General features: G+C 39.7%; 1 protein-coding gene across 7 annotated transcripts in view; it reads left to right on the top strand.

The window, feature by feature from the left end:
* The window catches only part of dnaaf9 (dynein axonemal assembly factor 9), a 194,391-nt gene that overhangs the window by 149,124 nt on the left and 23,718 nt on the right, over positions 1-21,549 (top strand). For all 7 annotated transcript variants that reach the window (XM_069923517.1, XM_069923521.1, XM_069923518.1 and 4 more), the window contains 3 exons: positions 5,774-5,862; positions 15,686-15,787; positions 16,990-17,107. In XM_069923517.1, the coding sequence (XP_069779618.1) occupies positions 5,774-5,862; positions 15,686-15,787; positions 16,990-17,107 (309 nt within the window). The remainder of the gene's footprint in view (positions 1-5,773; positions 5,863-15,685; positions 15,788-16,989; positions 17,108-21,549) is intronic.

Here is a 21,549-nt window from a genome sequence, read left to right as displayed (position 1 = left end):
AACAGGAAAACCAAACCCTGTCTGAGTAGGAGAAGCGGAAGAGACGACCCATGGAGGTGGACTAGTGAGGGGGCTCTGCGGCAGGTTGCTGGAGACTTTAGGCAAAGAACCCACGGATGCTGCAGGGTGCTGGAGACTACAGTCAGGAGACTCACGCCAGGCTGTGGACTGCTGGAGAATGGCTGAATTGGCCAGAGGGTACCAGGTATCGGAACAGGGATGCAAGGAGGTACCAAGGGCACCAAAGGGTCCTTGACCGTTTCGGAGGTTTCGATCTGAAGCTCAGGTTGTCAACAGTTTGGACTGGACACAGGGCGGCTATGGAGGCTGCAGAAGCACTGGGGCGAGTCTACAGATACTCAGTAACTCTTGGGGTCTCTCTTTTGCTTCTCTTTCTCTGACTAAGAAATGTAAGAGACTCTAAGACAATTTCTGCCGGTGGTGAATCTGTCTGCCTTTATTACTATGACAATAAATTGAATTTTGAATCTTGAATTAAAGGAAGGATACTAGCAAGGGTGAAGCATTGGCTGATCATCAGGAAACATGGAGTAGGAATAAAGGGATCCTATTTTGGTTGGCTTCCCCAAGGATTGGTGTTGGGCCTGCTTCTTTTTGCATTGTACATAAATGATTTGGATTATGGAATAGATGGCTTTGTGGCTAGATTTGCAGATGATACTAAAACAGGTGGTAGGGCAGGTGGTGCTGAGGACACAAAAAGGCTGCAGAGAGACTTGAATAGATTAGGAGAATGGGAGAGGTGGGAAAATGGAAAGCATTTTGCGTCATGAACTTTGCTAAAAGAAATAGACCGATGCAATTCTGAAGTGTAAAGAGACTTGAGCGTCCTCAAGCAGGATTCCCTGAAGGTTAACCTCCAGGTTGAGTTGGAGGTGAAGGCGAATGCAATGTTGGCATTCATTTTTAGAGGAATAGCATACAAGAGCAGGGACATAATGTTGAGACTCTATAATGTACTAGGGAGACCTCACTTAGAGTACTGTGTGCAGTTTTGGGGGCCTTATTTGATAAAAGATATGCTGGAATTGGAGAGGGTTTAGATAAGATTTACTAGAATAATACTAGGAAATAAAAGGTTAGCATATGAGGAATGTTTGTCAGCTCTTGAACTGCACAGAAGGATGAAGGGAGGTCTTCATAGAGATATTTCAAATGCTGAAAAGCCTAGACAGAGCAGTTGTGGCAAGGATATTTCCCATGGTAAGGGACTCTAGGACAAGAGGGTACAACATCAGGATAAAAGGGCTTCAATTTAAAATAGATGCAAAAAAAATTCATTCGTCAGAGTCGTGAATCTGTAGAATTTGTTGCCACTGCAACACTATGAGCAAGATTGTTGGGTGTATGTAAGGCAGAGATTGACAGATAATTGATTAGTCAGAGCATCAAGGGTTACGGGGAGAAAGCCGAGGAGTGGGGCTGAGTGGGAGGATGGATCAGCTCATGATTAGAATGGTGGAACAGACTTGATGGGCTTACTCCTGCTGCCGTATCTTGTAAATATTGAGACCTTGCTTAAGAATGATCCATTGTTGGTGAAAAAAGCATAATAATTAAAGCATTCATGAGCGTTTCTGCAGTAGTGGAGTTGAGGCAAGGATGGAGACAACTTTGTGGTTTTAATGATGGCTTAGACAAAGGAGGAAAAACCCAACACCCAACCCCAACCCACCAATTTTCCCCTGCAACCGCTGCAACCGTGTCTGCCTGTCCCGCATCGGACTTGTCAGCCACAATCGAGCCTGCAACTGACGTGGACTTTTACCCCCCTCCATAAATCTTCATCCGCGAAGCCAAGCCAAAGAAAGAAGAGATATCAGAATGCAACTGAGAGTTAAATGTAACATTAAAGGTGGTGAACTATCTTGCTTAGATTTGCTTGACAAAAGTATGGAGTTGATGGTTTGGAAGTGTGTGATGGAGTTTGGTAACTATTACATCTTTTTAGTTGAATAAAATTTATGCTCTTGTAGTGCTGACATCAGTTAAGAATTTTGATAATTAAAGATGATAAGGGATTATAATAAGAAAGAAATTGAGTATTGGGGTGCCGATGTTTAAAAAGCCGTCTTTTTGGATGTCATTAGCAAGGGTCAGCAGATAAATGTAGATTTTGGGGGCTTCATTGACAGATCCTAGCGGTAAAGGTGAAGTTACACTACCACACATGATTGTACATTACTTACTGGCCATGACTCAGTAGATTACATTGGACACAGGCAAGTGTGGTCGTTTCAAGCTGATGACAGTGGGGTGAGGACTGGGTTTTCAACCAAATCAAATGGATGATGAAGAATGGACTGAAAATAAAGTTCAGACAGTGGAAATCTGAAACAAATACAGAAGATATCTGAAATCCTCAGCAGGTCTGGCACCATATGTGGAAGGAAAAACATGATTAATGTTCAGATTGAAGGGTCTGCCAGAATAGAACTTTCATGAGCAAACAAAAAATTGGAAGGACTCAGCGGTTAGGCAGCATCCTTAGAAAGAATTTGGTTTGGTACTTTTTTCGAGACAAATGTGGGAAAGGGGAGATGCCAAGCATAAAATGGAGAGAAGGGTTTGGGACTATTGTGGATATCCCTTGAGGTCAAGGATGATGGACTTCGTTCCATTTTCCACAGAGCGATGACGCCTTTGCGTATATTTGTTGTACTTAATGTTGCACTCCAAGAAACACAAATCAATCAACTAATTTCAGTGGCATGGAAACCACAGTTGGAGATTATGGATTTGTTGCAGCCCTCATCAACCTTGTTATGGGCTCAGAGGACCTTAAAACCCAGCAGCAGTAGAAATTCACCAAGACAAATGGTTACTTAAATGAAAGTTACTTTTAATTTTCTTGAAAATAAAAACAGGATCAAACTTTAACTTATTACCATTAACTTAGCCCCCCATCTAATTCTAAGCGTACATGTAAGCAATGTGTGTATAAGTTCAGAAAAGTTCTTTGATTCACAATCCAATCTCATTTCTCACTCCTCCAAGTTCACTGGTTGCAGGTGTAATGATTATAATATTTTGGGGAATTTGGTAAAATTTAGAGTAGGTTACATACATACACACATTTTAAAACAGATCTTATTTGAAAGACTAAAGAATTCACATGGCAGGATCTCTGGAAAATGTTATGCACATTTCACAAGTAGGTGCAAATGGAAATGGCTCATAAAATGCATGACCGTTGTCTTGCTGGAGTCAGGTTGACTACAAGTACCCTTTCTGCAAAGTGCTCACAGAAAGGTCACTCCTGGGTTTTGTTTATACTTAAGAAAACAACTTGTGCAGAGGAAGAATCCTGTTGTTTGCTGGAGAAGGTGGGGGTTTTGCAAGTCGCATGCTTTTTACTGGAGTCTCAGTTGGAGAGAGAGAAAGAGAGAGGTCACAAGCTCTCTCAGTCAGTGTGTGTGGGACACTGAACAGCGCTATCCAGGAAGAACTGATGAAAAGTTCCAAAGCAGTGGATGGCTGGAAGCGCTATTTGACTGAGGTTTCTCTTGGAATAAGAGGAACAGAGTGGACCTCTGTGGTGGCCTAGAGGAAGAGGTTACTATCTGGAAAACCCTGATGGGGCAAGTTTCATCAGTGAGACCTTGAAGTGACTAATGGTGGTACCTCAGTTGTGGAAATCCTGGAACAACAAGTCTCTCTGCAAACCCTACAAGAACCTTCCTGAGCGGTAAACATTTACCTTTCAAGCATCAAAGCCTGGTGAACTTTATACATGTTAAATTCTGTGCACAGTGTAAGTTACCTCAAGAAATGAGATTGAACTGTGAACCAAAGAACTTTTTCTTGAATTTACACACACATTGCATACTCGTGGGCTTAGAATTAGAAGGGGATTAATTTGGGTTAGTATATAGTTAAGTATAAGTATAGAGTTAAGTTAAAATTTGATTCTATTTAAAAGTTTGATTCTATTTAAAGTTTAATTATAACTTTTGTTTTAAAAACCACTTGTCTTGGTGAATGTCTATTGCTGCTGGGTTTTGGGGTCCTTTGGGCTCGTAACACAGACAATTCTTGTATTGTGCACAGAATTTAATATTTATGAAGTTCTCCAGGCTTTGGTGCTTGAAAGGTAAATGGTTACTGCTCAGGAAAATTCTTGTTGGTTTTCAGGGTGAGATTTGTTGCTCATTGGACACTCATAACTGATCTCTTCTGATCAGCCACTTCAGTGTCTTGCTGAAGAAACTTGCCCCATCAAGGCTTTCAGATCACCACAGAGTTCCTTTTTGTTTCCCTTATTTCAAGTGAAACATTATACAGCCAGCCATCTCCTCTTGTATGGACTGCAAGGGCTTTGAAAACACTGAACTAAGCACTCACAACCCATCTTCAAAATTGGGTTTTTCCACAAGCTTTCCAGCTTGTCATGTTCCAGTCCCAGCTGCTGAACTGTAGAACTGAATTTTCTCTCTCCCTCTCTCTCTCTCTCTCTCTCTCTCTCTCTCTCTCATTCACTCACTCACATGACCCTCTTAGAAAAGCAAACTGCATTCAGACTGCAGCACTGGTCCTAATCTTCTGAGTTTGTTCATCTGTTACTTTCCAAAACAATAATCCATTACTCCACAGCATGTCCAGTTAACACTTGTGAAGTCTCTATGTCTGACTTGAGCAGAGCTCCAGCATTTTAAATGAGATCTGTTTTGAAGTGTTTCTATCTGTGTGACCTAACTAAAAACCCCACACAATTTATCTCCTTTAAAACATATCTATATATAATATAAAATATAACATGATCTGTCACAGCCGTGTGTTTGAAGTAACTTCACCTGCCTGTTTCACTGTTGAGGTCTTGGTTGGATTGTTCTATGTCAGGGACCTCACCCTCAACCTCACTGCCATGGGTGGCTCTACCAGGATCATAGCTCCAGACAGCATCACTCTTGGGATCCCAGGACCACACGCTTCTCCACCACAACAAGGTGACAATCCATGGAGAAGCCATGAAGTACCAGAACCAGTTCCTCATGAGGTTCAGATGCTTATTTATTATAGACCCAGCTACAAAAGAATTGACAGGAATTGTGAAGATTTTTTTCCGCATTAATATGGTCTGACTGATTATCTTGGCTCACGTTCTCAGACCAAGAAGTAATAAATACTGGCTAAGTAAGAGAGGGAGCAACACAGTGGAGAGACAGGTAGGGTAGTTGGTTAAGAGATCACTGGGGTGAGTGAGGAACGAGAGGTGAAATTGGCCAGACTAGAGCAATGGGAACAGGTTAAGGACAGCTGGAAACAGTTGAACCAAATCATGGTTTACAGGGGGTGGAGGTGGGGTGGTGGGTAATAGTTGGCAGAAATTTGAAAATTCACTGTTTATGTTTTGAGGTTACAGCTTATCCATGTGGAATGTGATGTGCTTCAGGGATTATGATATCAGAAATGTAACTTGCCATATCATGTTAAAAAAATTTTTAAGGTTTCTAATCTTCACATTTAATTTCTGTTCATACTTGACCCGTGGTCTTTACCATCATACAATGTCACTTGGTACAGTGGTTTTTTTTGAACTTAAGTACGAGAACCAATTCTTCATAAGCTTCAGAAGTTATAGATACTGGCTAAGTATTTATTATAGAACCCAGCTACAAAATTATTGACAGGAATTGTGAAGATTCTTTTCTGTATTAATATGATCATTCTCAGAAGAGTGTGATCAGGTTGAAAAGTGTACTTTTTGTACACTTTCTTCATTTTAAAATTGGTCTTCATTTCACATTTCTAGGTAATGTCTACGTGGCAAAAGAAAGGAAAGTCAGGGATTGTACTAAAGGTCTGTCAGAGTGATCAATTATCGGAGGAAGAGAAAAAACTGTAAGTCACTTGCTGAGGATATCAGAAAATATGTGTAATACAGATTTACATTTCTGATTCTTTTCTCATTTGCGTTATTTACTTAGACGATAAGACTTTCAAAACTAATTATTCATATTTTCCCTAACTTTTACTTTAGTTCACTTGAGACACATGTTAAAGAAATCATGGGTCTTGGTTGAATTGAACAACAGTCAGGGGTTTAAAGGGAACTACCACCAAAAGAATTGCATGGGTTAGTGATTCCCTGCTGCCCATGTCTGCCTGTTAGTTCCTTCTCTGCTGCCAAACTCGGCACAAAGTCCAGAAATAGAGTTTAATGAACAAGTGCTGGGGAAACCTGTCAATAGACTTGTGAGTTGAGATACTAAGTATAGTTCATATCAGGCCAGGTGTATGTAGCTTTGCCCTTTTCATCTGATCTAGATTGAGAAGGTAAGTTTGTGGTACCCAATATTTTTTTAATTAATTTCTGTTTTAAGATCATTTTATTTTAAACACTATTTTAGTTATTTTGATCCTTTCAAACTGTTTAAAATATCTCTGAATATAAACATGTAAAAGATATCATTAGCTATTGCAATCTATCAAATGGCATCACAGCAGTCTGAGCGGAACCTCAGGTTGCTCCCTGATTGCAGTTGCACACACAGTCCTCTGTGCCGAGGACTGGAGCTTTGTTTGTCTCCAGGATAAATTCAGGGAGTCACTGGGGAGATGCCAAAGCTAGTTGGTAGAATTGTTGCTTGTAAAAGTTTTGTGGTAAAGATCAATCTTGCCTGTTTACTGAATAGTAAGTATTGTTGCATGTGGATTCTTTGGTTGTATTAGTTGTATCTAGATGGTATTGCCAAAGGGAGAAACTGCTAAAACAAACAATAACCACACTGTACTTCTATTCTGCAGAATGGACTTCGTAATCTAGAACACATGCAATCAAATATTTTGCTATTTATCACCAGTCAGTACTTTGTCTTTGGTCTGTACAACATGGGAAATGAATACCTCTCAAAATTTCACTGTAAAATAATATTTTGGATCTCAAAACATTAAAATAGTAACTTTAATTTCTGGTTTCCATGACAGTAATTAAAACGAAGGAAAGACAGAAAATAAGGGAAATGGAATTCAATTATGGACAAAGTAAAGGGGAAGTAGTGTGGGGAAAAGCCTATACATGATATATGGCTGGATTCTGGAGTGTTTTTCCTGCAGAGGTAGTGGAGACAGCTTCCGTTGTGGCCTTGAATGGAGAATTGGATAAATATGTGATAGATTTTAAAAATTGAAAGTACAACGAGAGGGCTGAATGCCTACTATTGTTTAATTTAATTATGTTACTATCATGGATATATTCAATCCAGTAATCATTGGGATATCAGAGGTGGAGAGGGTGACTCTTAGGCGTCACTATCTAAGATCTTTCCTGGACCCAACACACTAATGGCATCATGAAGAAAACACATCAGTGCCTCTACTTCCTCAGGAGTTTGGTATGACATCAGAAACCCTGACAAATTTCTACAAAGCTGTGGTGGAAAGTGTGCTGACCGGCTGCATCACAATCTGGCATGGGAACACCAATATCTCTGAGTGTAAAGCTTTCCAAAAGGTAGTGGACACAGCCCAGGATGTCACAGACAAAACCCTCCCAACTATTAAGAACATCTACAGAGAATGCTGCTGTCGGAGAGTAGCAGCATTCATCAAAGACCCACATCTCCCAACACACACTCTGTTCTCACTGCTGCCATCAGGAAAGAGGTGTAGTTGCCACGCCTCCCACCACCAGGTTCAGGAACAGCTGCTACGCCTCCACCATCAGACTCCTCAATGACAAACTCAAACAGAGACTCTTTTAAGACCTCTTACTTGTGCACTTTATTGATTTTCTTTTTGTTCTCTCTGTACTGCAGTTTGTTTATACTCATTATCTGTTTACATTTCTTTGTTTACATGTTTGCACTGTGTACAGTTTATTTTATGCACTACCAATTAGTGGTAATTCTTCCATGCCCGCAGGGTGTGGTAATTCTTCCATGCCCGCAGGGTGTGGTAATTCTTCCATGCCCGCAGGGTGTGGTAATTCTTCCATGCCCGCAGGGTGTGGTAATTCTTCCATGCCCGCAGGGTGTGGTAATTCTTCCATGCCCGCAGGGTGTGGTAATTCTTCCATGCCCGCAGGGTGTGGTAATTCTTCCATGCCCGCAGGGTGTGGTAATTCTTCCATGCCCGCAGGGTGTGGTAATTCTTCCATGCCCGCAGGGTGTGGTAATTCTTCCATGCCCGCAGGGTGTGGTAATTCTTCCATGCCCGCAGGGTGATCATGTTTCTCCATCCACAACAGTTTCTGACCTTCTGAATTATAGTTGTTGCCTCCCCTCTTTCTAACCACGATGTTAATCCATCTATCATTTTCATTCTCTGCTCCGCTTTTTCCTTCCATGTATGTACTCTAAATCAATCTGAAATTTGGTTTTATTGAATGTGGCTTTTATTTTCTTGATGCACAAAGACCTCTTTCTTTGAACTATAAAATTTTAGCCTTGACCATCTTTCTCATGAGATTTTATTTGCTTCTCTGCTGGTCTTCTTCCCCAACATTTTGATTGGATCCCGTATCATGTAAAATATCAGAGTGTGCTTGATGAACACCATTACTAAAATTCTCTAAAATCCAGTGATGTGAACCTCAGTTAAAGCCCAGTGAAGATTCCTCACAGGACTATAGCAATGTGAAACCTGATTTCTGTATTTCTTTGTAGTGGTTCATCTGTTAGTTAATAAATAGTGCTCTTCTATATTATTATTCTGATGCATGTTCTGCTGCTCTTTATAATGAGGCTTCAATAAGTTATGTGCTTGTTTGTCAATTACCTTACTTGCAGCAAAGGGAACTGATGCTTCTTTTTCCAGGGATAGACCATAAGCTATTGTGTTTTGATTCATTTGATCCTGAGATGGTAACATCATGACAAAAAAAAAGACAATTTATCAATAAATAATCAGTGCATGTAGCTAGCTGCTATGGTTCTGCGGAGCCTATAGCACAGGAGAGGTTATAGCTGTATGTACATTACTCAGAAAGAACACGCTGTTCCCAGAAAGAACGACACCAACTCAGTTGAGTGGAGATAACACTCTTTATTGGGTTCATAGCCCTGTTTTTATTCTCAACATGAGAGGCGTGGTCAAATCCCCCTCAGCCCTGATTGGTGCGTTTGTGATCCGCTTTCCTTGATTGGCCAGTTAGGATCCTTTAGTTGTGGCTAATTGGAGGGCAGCGCTGCAGGCCTCGTGCAGCCTGCTGGATCGTAGCGTTCATCCTTCATTTTGTGAGGCCCTCCGAGGGCGCTGAGGGGTATGTAACCTGTGGAAAAATATCTTTTGTAAAACTGATTCCCTGTCGCCCCACTTGAGGTTTGTGGGTAAAAAAAATCAACTTTTTTTCAAATTGTGATGTCATATCACACCTGAAATTTTTTTTTGAATATTTGGAATTCCGGATGATGAGTTTTTTTCGTTAATTATTATTACAACGTTTTTTGAAGCCACGTTTGCTGGTTTAGACTGGATCTAAATTGTTAGTTATTACTTGCAAAAGCTATTTAATAGATTTAACATAATCTGTATGATAACTAAATCTGTCTTATTATTAAACTTGATCACTGCCTCATCAATTGCAATCCCAATCTGGAAAATGAAATGTTTTATTTTAGCAAATACAAGGTTTAATTAGAATTTTTAAAAAAATTTATGTTGAAAGTATGACATTTTTGTAAACTAGGGCAAGTGCAAAACATGTGAATGAAAGAATCCTCAGCAATTTTACATTTGTCACATAGAGGATTTATATCAGAGTTAAAACGAGATAATTTAACTTTAGACACATTTACTTTGTGGACCACTTTAAATTGCAATAAGCAAAGTCATGCACAAAGGGAGATCGTATTGATCAAATTACAGTGGAACCCCAAACTTCATCAGAAAATGAAAGATTCAAATTCTGTACAAGTCTTTCTTAATCTTAACTAATGAGTCCATTCTTAAATCAAGAAAATTATTATAAATAAGAGATATTGAATCTTTAGGAGAAAGTTGTAAATCTAAATCAAGAATATTTGCCTCGGGAATTTGCAAGAGTCAGGGATCTGAGATTGAACTGTTACGAGCCTAGAGAACCCCAAAACCCAGCAGCAATAGATATTCACCAAGACAAACAGCTACTTAAACAAAAGTTGCTTTTAATTATATTTAAACATGAAAACAGGATCAAACTTTAACTTATACTTAAACTAACTTAACCCCCTTCTAATTCTAAATGCGTATTTATATAATATGTGTGTAAGTTTAGAAAAGTTCTTTAATTCGCAGTCCAATCTCACCTCATTACTTCAAGTTCACTGGTTGCAGGCAATTCTTATACTGTGCACAGAATTTAACCTTTATGAATTTCACCAGGCTTTAATGTTTGAAAGATAAATGGTTACCACTCAGGAAGTTTCTCGTCGGCTTTCAGAGAGAGATGTGTTGTTCCTGGCACAAACTTATCCCTTTTAATCAGCCATGTCACTGTCTTGCCGAAGAAACCTGCCCCATCAGGGTTTTTCAGGTGATAACCTCTTTCTTTCAGGTCACCACAGAGTTCCTTTTTGTTTCCCTTATTTCAAGTGAAACATTAGGCAGCCAGTCCTCTCCTCTTGTATGAACCTCAAGGGATTTGACCAGGCTGAACTAAGCACTCACAACTCGTTTTCAAAATTTTTTTTTCCACAAGCTTGCCAACTTGTCCTGTTCCAGTCCCAGCTGTTGCTGCAGACTGTAAAACTGCAGAACTGAATTCTCTCCCTCTATCTCAGAGAAAAAGCCTGCTTGACTCTCTCTGCTTGCAAAACCGCATGACCCCCTTAGAACAGCAAACTTCCCTCAGAAAGCTTTGGCTCCGAACCAAATCCGCCGACTTCTTTCATCTGTTGCTTTTCAAAACAACAATCCGTTAGTGAAGTCTCTTGGGGACTCTCTAAAAGTTTTTGCAAAGGCTCTTGGAGCGGGACTGTCTAACTTGAGCAGAGCTCCAGTATTTTAAATGAGATCTGTTTTGAAGTGTTTGTATGTGACCTACACTTAAAAAAAAACCTGCCCTAATTTATCTCCCAAAATCATATCTATAATCTGTCACAGAACAAAATGTCTAATTTGTAAATATCTAAAAAAAAATGTTTGGTAAGTTGAATTTTACCACCAATTGTTCAAAAGAAGCAAAATTATTTTGAATAAAAAAGGTCTTTGAAACCTTTAATGGCCAATCTGTGCCAATCATTAAAAGCTGTCTCCTGCAATGAAGGTAGAAATAGGTGATTAGATATAATAGGACTAGCAAGGGATAAGTTCTGAAATCCAAAACACCTTCTAAATTGTGCCCATATTCTCAAACTATGTTTAAATATTAGATTATCAGTTAACTTGTATAAAGTGGAAGATACAACGGATCCTAAAATTACCAACAAAGAAGTATTCTTTGTAAAGTTTAATTCCATTTCCAAAAATTTTGGAAAGATATTTTTCAAACATTATTGGTGATTCTTAAGATTAAATTGGAACTTTGCCCTTTAATTGCTCTTTTCGGATCATTTCAAGATGTTGACGTTAGTAATTACTGACTTCAGCTCAAAATCGAATTTTATTTTTTACTTCACTGATATAGCCAGGCGTGCAGTTCTGATCTGTTACGAGCCCAGAGGACTCTAAAACCCAGCAGCAATAGAAATTCACCAAGACAATGGTTACTTAAACAAAAGTTGCTTTTTATTTACTTTAAACATAATAACAAGATCAATATTAAACTTATTACTATTAATTTAACTTAACTTAACCCCCCCCCGCCTCTAATTCTAAATGCACGTGTATGTAGTGTGTATGTGTTCAGGAAAGTTCTTTGCTTTAATAGTCCAGTCATTCACTTCTCACTTTTCCAAGTTCACCAGTATCAGGCAATTCGTATACTGTGCACAGAATTTAACATTTATGAATCTGCACCAGGCTGGTGCTTAAAGTTAAATGATTACTAGTCAAGAAGGTTCTTATTGGTTTCAGAGAGATATATGTTGCTCGTTAGACACACACAAACTAATTTCCTCAAATCAGTCACTTCAGTGTCTTGCTGAAGAAACTTGCTCCGTGATATGTTTTCCAGATGATAACCTCTTCTTCCAAGTCACCACAGAGTTCCTCTTGTTTCCCTTATTTCAGGAGAAACATGGTAACAAGCCATTTTCCTCTTGTAAGGACGACAAGGGTTTTGAACAGGCTAAACTCAGAACTCACAACCCATCTTCAAAATGGGGTCTTTCAACAACCCTGCCAGCATACCATTTTGCAGCTTCAACTGCTACTGTAGAACTGATTTTTTTTCTCTCTTTGAGAAGAATCCTGTTTGTTTTTTTTCCTCTCTCTGCTTGTAAAAACCAAAAACCTATCCTTAAGCTCCAATCCCAATCTTTGAAAGATCTTATCAGTACTTCTGAGCCTGGACTTTATTGCCCTTACACAGGATAAAAAGTATTTGTCAGTGCTGACAAAAGGTTTTTCACCAGAAATGTTCATCAAAAGCCTATTGGAGCAGGTTGTGTTCTGCATTCTCACACTTCTTCCCCCCCAGTGTTTGATTTACCAAATGCAGAGATAGGTGATGGAGTGGTAGACATCTTTGCTTATGTAGCAATGGTCGAGACTATTTGTGCTTCTTGTCAGACAGGAGATGAGTTGATGGTATTTTGCTAAGCACACACATGAAATTGGCACACCTTGAAGGGTTCGAGCCTGAAATGTTGGTGATGTATCTTTACCTTTGCTACGTAAAGGCACTGTTTGACTTGCTGAGTTTCCCCAGTATTTGTGTGTCTTTTCACTTAATCACAGGTCAACAGAATCCTGTGTTTAACCTTGAAATTGGCCTTTTGAAAAAGAAGCTTTTGAGACTCAACAAATCAGGTAGCATTCTTGGTGAAAAATGGACAGTCAACTTTTGGGTTTGAGATCTTTTTACTGGGCCCAACCCAAAATGTTGACTCTCCCTTTCTTTCAATGGATGCTGCCTGGCCCACTGAATCTTTCCCGCTTCTGTTGTTTCTCAAGATTGCAGCTTCTGTAATTCCTATGTTCGAGCATCTTTTTGAATGTTTGCTTTTGTCAGAGGCCATTAATTTAAAACTGATTGATTTATTTTAAAAAAATGTTAAAATATAATAAATTGAGGTCTTTTACTTAAATTAAGTAAAATACTGAAGTCATATTTAAAAAAAAAATCACTGACTATGAGGCTTAGCAACTCATGGTTGAACTCTACCTTCACGTGTCTGGGGTAGCACCATATTTGCTAACAGCCCCTGACAGGATCTTTATGTTCTAGTCAGGCCAAAGGGGAAGACTAAAGGTTCGAGGGAGCTGTGGTTTTCTGGTGAAATTAAGAAGTTAGTTCGGGACAAGAGGGAGGCCTATACCAAATATACCAAAAAACAAGGGAATGAGGAGATGTATGGTCGTTACTTAGATTGCAGGAAGAACCTTAAGAGGGAAATTAGAAAGGCAAAATGAAGGTATGAGATGTCCATAGCTAATAAGGCGAAGGTGAATCCTAAGGGCTTTTACAGATATGTGAACAGTAAAAGGAGGGTTAAGGATAGAGTAGGTCGACTGGATGATGGGACCGGTGAACTATGTCAGGAACCGTATGAGACGGGAGAAATATTGAACTATTTTTTCTCGTCTGTATTCACGAGGGAAAGAGACATTGGAATATACGAGATAAGAGAGGAAAAGGGCTCAGTTATGGAAAGGTTAGGGATTGTAAAGCGAGAGTTTTGGAGCTTCTAGGGTCAATTAAGATGGATAAGTCTCCTGGTCCTGATGGGATTTTTCCCAGGACTTTAAGGGAGGTCAGGGAACAAATAGCGGGGGCACTGACAGTGATTTTTCAAAGATCACTGGAGGAGGGGGTGGTACCACAGGATTGGAGGGTTGCAAATGTTGTTCCATGGTTCAAAAAAGGCAGTAGGTGTAGGCCAAGTAATTATCAGCCAGTAAGTTTAACTTCGGTGGTGGAGAAGGTTATGGAGGGTATTCTTCGAGATAGTATATACGCATATCTGGATAGGCAGGGATTGATGAGGGGCACCCAGCATGGGTTTGTGAAAGGAAAGTCAAGTTTGACGAACCTTTTGAGGAAGTGACAAAAAAGGTGGATGAAGGTAGAGCGGTTGATGTGATCTATTTGGATTTTAGTAAGGCTTTTGATAAGTCAAAACCTTCCACATGGAAGGTTAAAAAGGAAGGTTCAGTCACTAGGAATTAGTAGAGAGATTGTGACATGGGTTCAGAGGTGGTTGGGAGATAGACAGCAGAGAGTCATGGTGGACAACTATATGTCAGGTTGGAAGCCTGTGAGAAGCGGGGTACCTCAGGGATCGGTGCTGGGTCCCTTGTTGTTTATCATTTATATTAATGATTTGGAGGAGGGTGTGGTTAACTGGGTAAGCAAATATACGGATGATACGAAAATAGGAGGAGTGGTGGATAGTGAGGTAGATTTTCTTGGATTTCAGAAGGATTTGGTTTGTTTGGAAGAGTGGGCTGAAAGATGGCAGATGGAATTCAATGTAGACAAGTGTGAGGTGTTGCATTTCAGTAAAAAAATAACCAGAATAGGACATATACAATTGTATATGTCTCTGAGGCACACAGAGGAGCAAAGGGACCTGGGGGGGTTATGGTACAGAGTACACTGAAGGTGCATTCCCATGTAGACAGGGTGATTAAGAAGGCATATGGTATGCTGGCCTTCATAAATCATAGTATAGAGTATAGGAGCTGGGAGGTGATGCTGCAGCTGTTTAAGGCATTGGTGAGGCCAGGTTTGGAGTACTATACTCAGTTCTGGTCTCCAAATTATAGAAAGGATATAGATACGGTGGAGAGCGTGCAGAGAAGGTTTACAAGGATGTTGCCTGGGTTACAGCATCTGGATTACAGGGATAGATTAAGGAGACTGGGACTTTATTCATTGGAACGTAGACGACTGAGCAGGGACTTGATAGAGGTATTTAAAATTATGAAAGGAATAGATAGACTAGACATAAACAGACTCTTTCCCCTGAGGGCTGGGGAGGTTGGAACAAGAGGCCATGAGTTAAAGGTAAGGGGGCAACACTTTAGGAGAAATATTAGAGATGGCTTTTTTGCTCAGCGAGTGGGTGGCTGAATGGAATGAACTTCCAAATGAGATGGTTGCATCAGGGTCCCTTCTGTCATTTAAGAGAAGGTTGGGTGAGGGGGTTGGAGGGTTATTGGCGGAGAGCGGGAGGTTTGAGCTAGTGGAGTTGTTCTAGTGAATCGATGCAGACTTGAAAGGCCGACATGGCCTGTTTCCACTCCATAAATGGTTATATGGTTATAAAGTTGATGGTGTGGATAGAAAGTTCAATGTGTATATTATATATACAGATTGATTTGGGTGTCAAGCTGTAGAGTAGGTGATCTCTGGTTCTTCTCTGCCTTTTATTTGTTGAGTGCCTTGCTGGAATAGATTTATGAATGAGCTGGCCTACTAATAGGACATCACCAGGAGTCAACGATGGAATTGCCAGCAAAAAAATTAACCTTACAATTTCATAATTTAGTTACATTTACATTTAGTGATCAATTTACCATTGTGATTAATTAGTAATAAAAGTGTTATTCTTGCTGAAGTCATTATATTTAAATTGTAATTTGAAACTTTGTCGTGGTCCTTGAGATTATTAGGGTGTTGCTCTTTCTTCTTTGTCAGACATTGTAACTTGGAAAAGGTTTTTGAAGTCAAATCTCGAGCAAGAGATGAAGGATGGAGACGTTTAAAAAGCATCAGTCCTAATCTACTGGGATTTGATGTGTATGTATATTTTTCAGCATAAATTATTTATACAGACAATCTGTTGTTTTTCTTTTCATCTTATGATTAACCTATTTCCTTCTTTTAAGTTGTTAGATCTCATTTATTTGAACATAAATGCCCTGCCTATGATATTTTTATGTGCAATAAAGAAGCGAGAAAAGACTAAATGGAATGAGACATTTAGCATCATAACCTTGCTTTTCCATTTGATCCAATCATGTTCAAGTTTATTGACATTTGATTGTACATAGACAACCCGACAACAAACTTATCTCTAGACCATAGTGCACACACAGAACATGTAACATACAAAGACTGTATATACATAGCAATCCAAAATAAATGTATATAAAAATAATTTATGGGATTAATCATCTATTTTAGTTTACTGTCTTCCAATATTTTTTTTTGAAATTTTATTTATAGTTTTACAAACTTTTATTAGCCAGGTATTATAGGGGAACAATCCTCCCCTTTTGCTGAATCCACTCTTTTCCCTCCCTCCCATTTCATCCCAAGAAAAAGCATAAAACTCAATTATTAAAAATAGCAATATAAATACATGAGAAAAAAACGGAGGGAGGAGCCAGCAGGATTTCAAAATTGTCTCCTCATTCTCAGTATTTCAGGGCTTGTGTGATCTTGTTATTCGCTGTATTCTTATTGAGAAAGGCCCTGGGAAGGCTCATCACACCTGTGTTTCGATGTGCCGCAAGTATGCTGCCACACCTCAATAGGATCCAACACTGGATGCGAGTCCAAGATTATCCAAACACTAAATTAATTTCCTTGGCGGTGGCCAGGAAATGCATAATGGTTACCTGGAAATCTGACTCACAGCTAAGCACGGCAAGATGGAACCCAGAGATGCAGAGCTATGTTCCCTGGAGAAAATTACTTACAACTTAAGAGGGAAATGTCTTAAATTTTGTTTTCCAGAATCTTAATGCTTTTTGCAATCAGATCTTTTATATTATAAACATTAATCTGAGCTTATTGGTAATTATTTCGTTATTTCTGTGTTTGAAGTTTAATTAATATTAAGCTCTGGAATTTACAGAAGGTTTGTTAATTTATTTAGAATGTAGTCCATATAGTTTTTGTTATGGGTGATAGGCAGATATCTTGGTTCAGTTTTAAACTGAGTCGTTGGAGAATCATTGCAACATAGAGTTGTCTTAAAGTTTTCTTGTTTACAGATTTTTACAGCACTTTGCTGTGAGTAGTGTGAGCCATGAGCCAGTAAGAAAATCTGACCTGCCCATATTGTTGCAACAGCCAAGTTTGTTCTCCTCAGTGAATGATGATCAGCATAAGGTAATTAAGCACTTGCTTGGTTCATCAATACTAATAAAAATGTTATTTTCTTCGTCTTTCCTTATTACCATGAAATGGTAAGTGGATTGTTAAAACTATGTTGATGTACACTTTTTGTTCATCAGGAAAAGTGCAGTGTTCTTTTAAAGAATTGGAATAATCCAGATTTTATTAATGGACTTTTTATTTGAATTTTTATTGTTGCAAAGTTATTTTGTTTTTATCTGACTGCACATTTGATATTAATAGTTCATAATAGATTTTTACAAATGATGACAATGCTGAAAATGAAGAATAGAGTAACACATATTTCTCTCTCAGCAGGACCTAATTGACCTGCTCTGCATTTCCATCATTTCTATTTTTTTTCTTTTATGTTGAAAGATGTATTGAATGTTGATATCGAGATATTTCTAGAATGCCAAGCAAATATGAGTATAATTATGCTTTGAACATTAAAAGAATAGCAGATGGTGGAAATAACCAGCAGATGTGGTGTTCTGTGGAGAGAGAAAAAGAATTTGCGTTTCAAGCCAACAACCCTCCATCAGAACTGACCTAAAATGTTAACTCTTAGAACATAGAACATTATAGCACAGTACAGGCCCTTCGGCTCTCGATGTTGTCCCAACCCATATATTCCTTTAAAAAAAGTACTAAACCCACTCTAATCTGTAGCTCTCTTTTTCTTTCATCCATGTGTAGAGTCTCTGAAATGCCCCTAATGTTTCAGCCTCCATCATCATCCCTGGTAAGGCACCCACAGTATTCTGTTTAAAAAAAAAACTCACCCCTGATGTCTCCCCTAAACTTCCCTCCCTTCACTTTGTACATATTTCCTCTAGTGTTTGCTATTCCTTCCCTGGGAACAGCTGCTGGGTGTCCACCCTATCTATGCCAGTCATAATTTTATAGACCTCTATCAAGTTTCCTCTCATCCACCTTTGCTAAGGTTGTCTCATAAGACTTATTTTCCAATCCAGGCAGGCAGCTTCCTGCTAAATCTCCTCTGTACCCTCTCCATAGCTTCCACGTCCTTCCTATCATGAGATGACCAGAACTGAACACAATACTCTGTGTGGTCTCACCCGAAATTTGTAGAATTGCAACATGACCTCTCTACTCCTGAACTCCATTGCCCTATTAATGAAGCCCAGCATCCCACAGTCCTTCTTAACTATCCTATCAACCTGTGTGGTGACTTTGAGGGGGATGTATGAATTTGAACCCCAAGGTCCTCTGTTCATCCACATTCTTTCTCTCTCTACAAAATGACCAACCGGATACTTTCTGCCCTTTCTTTTTTATCGTTTTAATTTGTTTTTACTTTAATAATTGTATTTTAATTTTGTATTTATGGCCATGCTTGAATTAATCATTTTGATCATGTGTGTTTTTACTTACAAGGCTCTTATTGCCTTTGTTTACCTGTGAGAAACTAACTTAAAGCTGATGTAAACACAAGAACATAGAGTTATAAGCATTTACTATTTTAAGACTATTTTGAGCCATGGAACAACTATAGCACAGAAACAGGCCTTCAGTCCTCTGTGCTGAACTGAAATTCTGCAAGTTCATTGACATGCACCCAGACATTTCCCTCCATACCCCTCCCGTCCAAATATTTTCTTAAATAGTCAAAATTGATCTTGCTTTTACCAATTCAGTTAGCAGCTCATTCCACACTCCCACCACTGTGCATTAAGAAGTTCCTCCTAATGTTCGCTTTAAACTTTTCCCCTTTCACCCTTAACCCATGTCCTCTAGTTTTTTTCTCTCCTAACCTTAGTGGAATAACTGGAACTTTAGGATCCACTTATTCAATTTACCTATTTATGATCAATCCTGATTTTTCCCAGTGAACATAGAGCAGTGAAGCAAGGCTTTTCCATGAAAGTAATGACTCAAATGGGCAAGGTGATGAAGTAGTTTTGGGGCGCTTGCCTTCATCAGGCAGGGAATTGAGTACAAAAGTTGGGACCTTGTGATTCATTTGTACAAAGCATTGGTAAGAGCACACTTAAGGCCCTTTTACACTGCCCTTGAAAGGTGGTAATTGAAGGCCTCACTTACCTGTGTGAACACGACAAAACCAGCATGAGAGGTAATATTCATCCCGGTACTTACACTCCAAGGTAGGTAGTATCAGAGCCAACGTGTTTCACGTGTAAAAAGCTTACCTACCTTCCCAGGATGCCAATAATGTAATGCCAGGTCCCTAAGAAAAAGGTCTCACTGAACCAGTTTTTCTTGGTTCATTGTGAACTCTCTGATCTGACCCAACCTGGCTTTAAACATAGGTAGTCGACACACCAATTTACTCTTTGTAAAAGGGGTATGAGAGTACTCTGAAATCTGAACTATAGGAAGGGCATCAATGAATTGGAAGTGGTGTAGAGAGAATTCACCAGAATGTTGCCAGTACTAAAAGGCTTGAGTTACAGGGAGAGGTTTGATAGGCTGGATGTCTGAGAATGTAGGAGGTTGAGGGCTGACTTTGGATATTTAAAAAATCATGAGGGGCAAGCAAATGCTCAGTCTTCTCCAAAGGGTAGATGATTTTGGAAAGAAAGGCTTTATGGTTAAGGTAAGAGACGAGGGACCTGATGAGCAACCTTTTTTCACTCAAGATCTGGAAGGAGCTGCTGGAAGAAACTAGAAGCTGGCGCAATTCTGACATTTAAGACATTTGTACAGATTTGTAGATAGGAAGGGATTGGAAGGATAGGGACCAAATGCAGACATGACTTGAGTACATTTTATAACCATATAACCACTTACAGCACAGAACAGGCCAGTTCGGCCCTACTAGTCCATGCCGTAGCAAATCCCCACCCTCCTAGTCCCACTGACCAGCACCCGGTCCATACCCCTCCAGTCCCCTCCTATCCATGTAACGATCCAGTCTTTCCTTAAATGTAACCAATGATCCCGCCTCGACCACGTCTGCCAGAAGCTCATTCCACATCCCCACCACCCTCTGTGTAAAGAAATTTCCCCTCATGTTCCCCTTATAATTTTCTCCCTTCAATCTTAAACCATGCCCTCTAGTTTGAATCTCCCCCTTTCTTAATTGAAAAAGCCTATCCACATTTACTCTGTCTGTCCCTTTTAAAATCTTAAACACCTCGATCAAGTCCCCTCTCAATCTTCTACACTCCAGAGAAAAAAGCCCCAGTCTGCACAACCTTTCCCTGTAACTCAGACCCTGAAATCCTGTCAACATTCTCATGAACCTTCTCTGCACTCTCTCTATTTTGTTTATATCTTTCCTATAATTTGGTGACCAAAACTGTACACAGTACTCCAAATTTGGCCTCACCAATGCCTTGTACAATTTCATCATAACCTCCCTACTCTTGAATTCAATAGTCCGATTTATGAAGACCAACATTCCAAATGCCTTCTTCACCACACCATCTACCTGAGTATCAGCCTTGAGGGTACTATTTACCATCACTCCAAAATCCCTTTGTTGCTCTGCACTCCTCAATTGTCTACCATTCAATGTATATGACCTATTTAAATTTGCCTTTCCAAAATGTAGCACCTCACATTTATCTGTATTAAATTCCATCAGCCATTTCTCAGCCCACACCTCCAGCCTTCCTAAATCACCTTTTAATCTACGGTAATCTACCTCACTGTCCACAACACCACCAATCTTTGTGTCATCTGCAAACTTGCTTATCCAATTCTCCACCCCTACATCCAGATCGTTAATATGTATAACAAATTTTGTTCTCTTGCTGCTCAAATCAATGCTTCTTGTATAGTCAGAGTCAAGATCAATTTCAGGTGAGTGGCACAATTTTATTCATATTGTTTTAAAATAACAATGAGCAAACACTCAGCCATTTCAGAGTTGTAAAGAACAAATCATGTGGTTATGGATCTGTAGGCACAGATAGGCCAGATTAATTCAGGGTGGCTCAACTCTTTCCTTGAATTGTGCAGGCTTTTGTTGACAATTTGGTACAGGTATAGAATCTTGGAACTAGACGCTTTTCTGGAATCCGGAATTTTTCGGATAATAAAATAATAACAGCAGTATTGTCAATAATTGCGCTGATATCAGATTCACACAAAACAATGACTTTCTAACTAGAAGGGTTTCTGGATTTGGGGGTTGAGGCTGCTGCGCCTTGATGGTGGTGGGGTTACAGCAGCACTGGAGGAGGGAGGAGGGTGTTTGCAACGACCATCCCAGCCCCCGATGCCTCGACAGCAGTCCGCCAACCGTACCTCCCAACGCCCTGGCCTACTGGAGCTCCTAGCACCCCTTCAGAGGACCCTGCCCCAGTGCTGCTGCAACCCTTCACCCCTCCCCGGTTCAGCATCCAAATCAGGAGCTTGGATGAGTGGTATGTTGGGCCAAGGATCCATGGTCAGGAATTCAGACGGGTCACCGGGGTGTCATGGGTTCAGATGGGCAGGTGTCC

The sequence above is a fragment of the Narcine bancroftii genome, chromosome 3 (genome assembly GCF_036971445.1).
Source record: "Narcine bancroftii isolate sNarBan1 chromosome 3, sNarBan1.hap1, whole genome shotgun sequence".
Lineage (NCBI taxonomy): Eukaryota > Metazoa > Chordata > Chondrichthyes > Torpediniformes > Narcinidae > Narcine > Narcine bancroftii.
The sequence above is the reverse complement of the archived record's forward strand: the minus strand, read 5'-3'. Positions and strand labels throughout refer to the sequence as shown.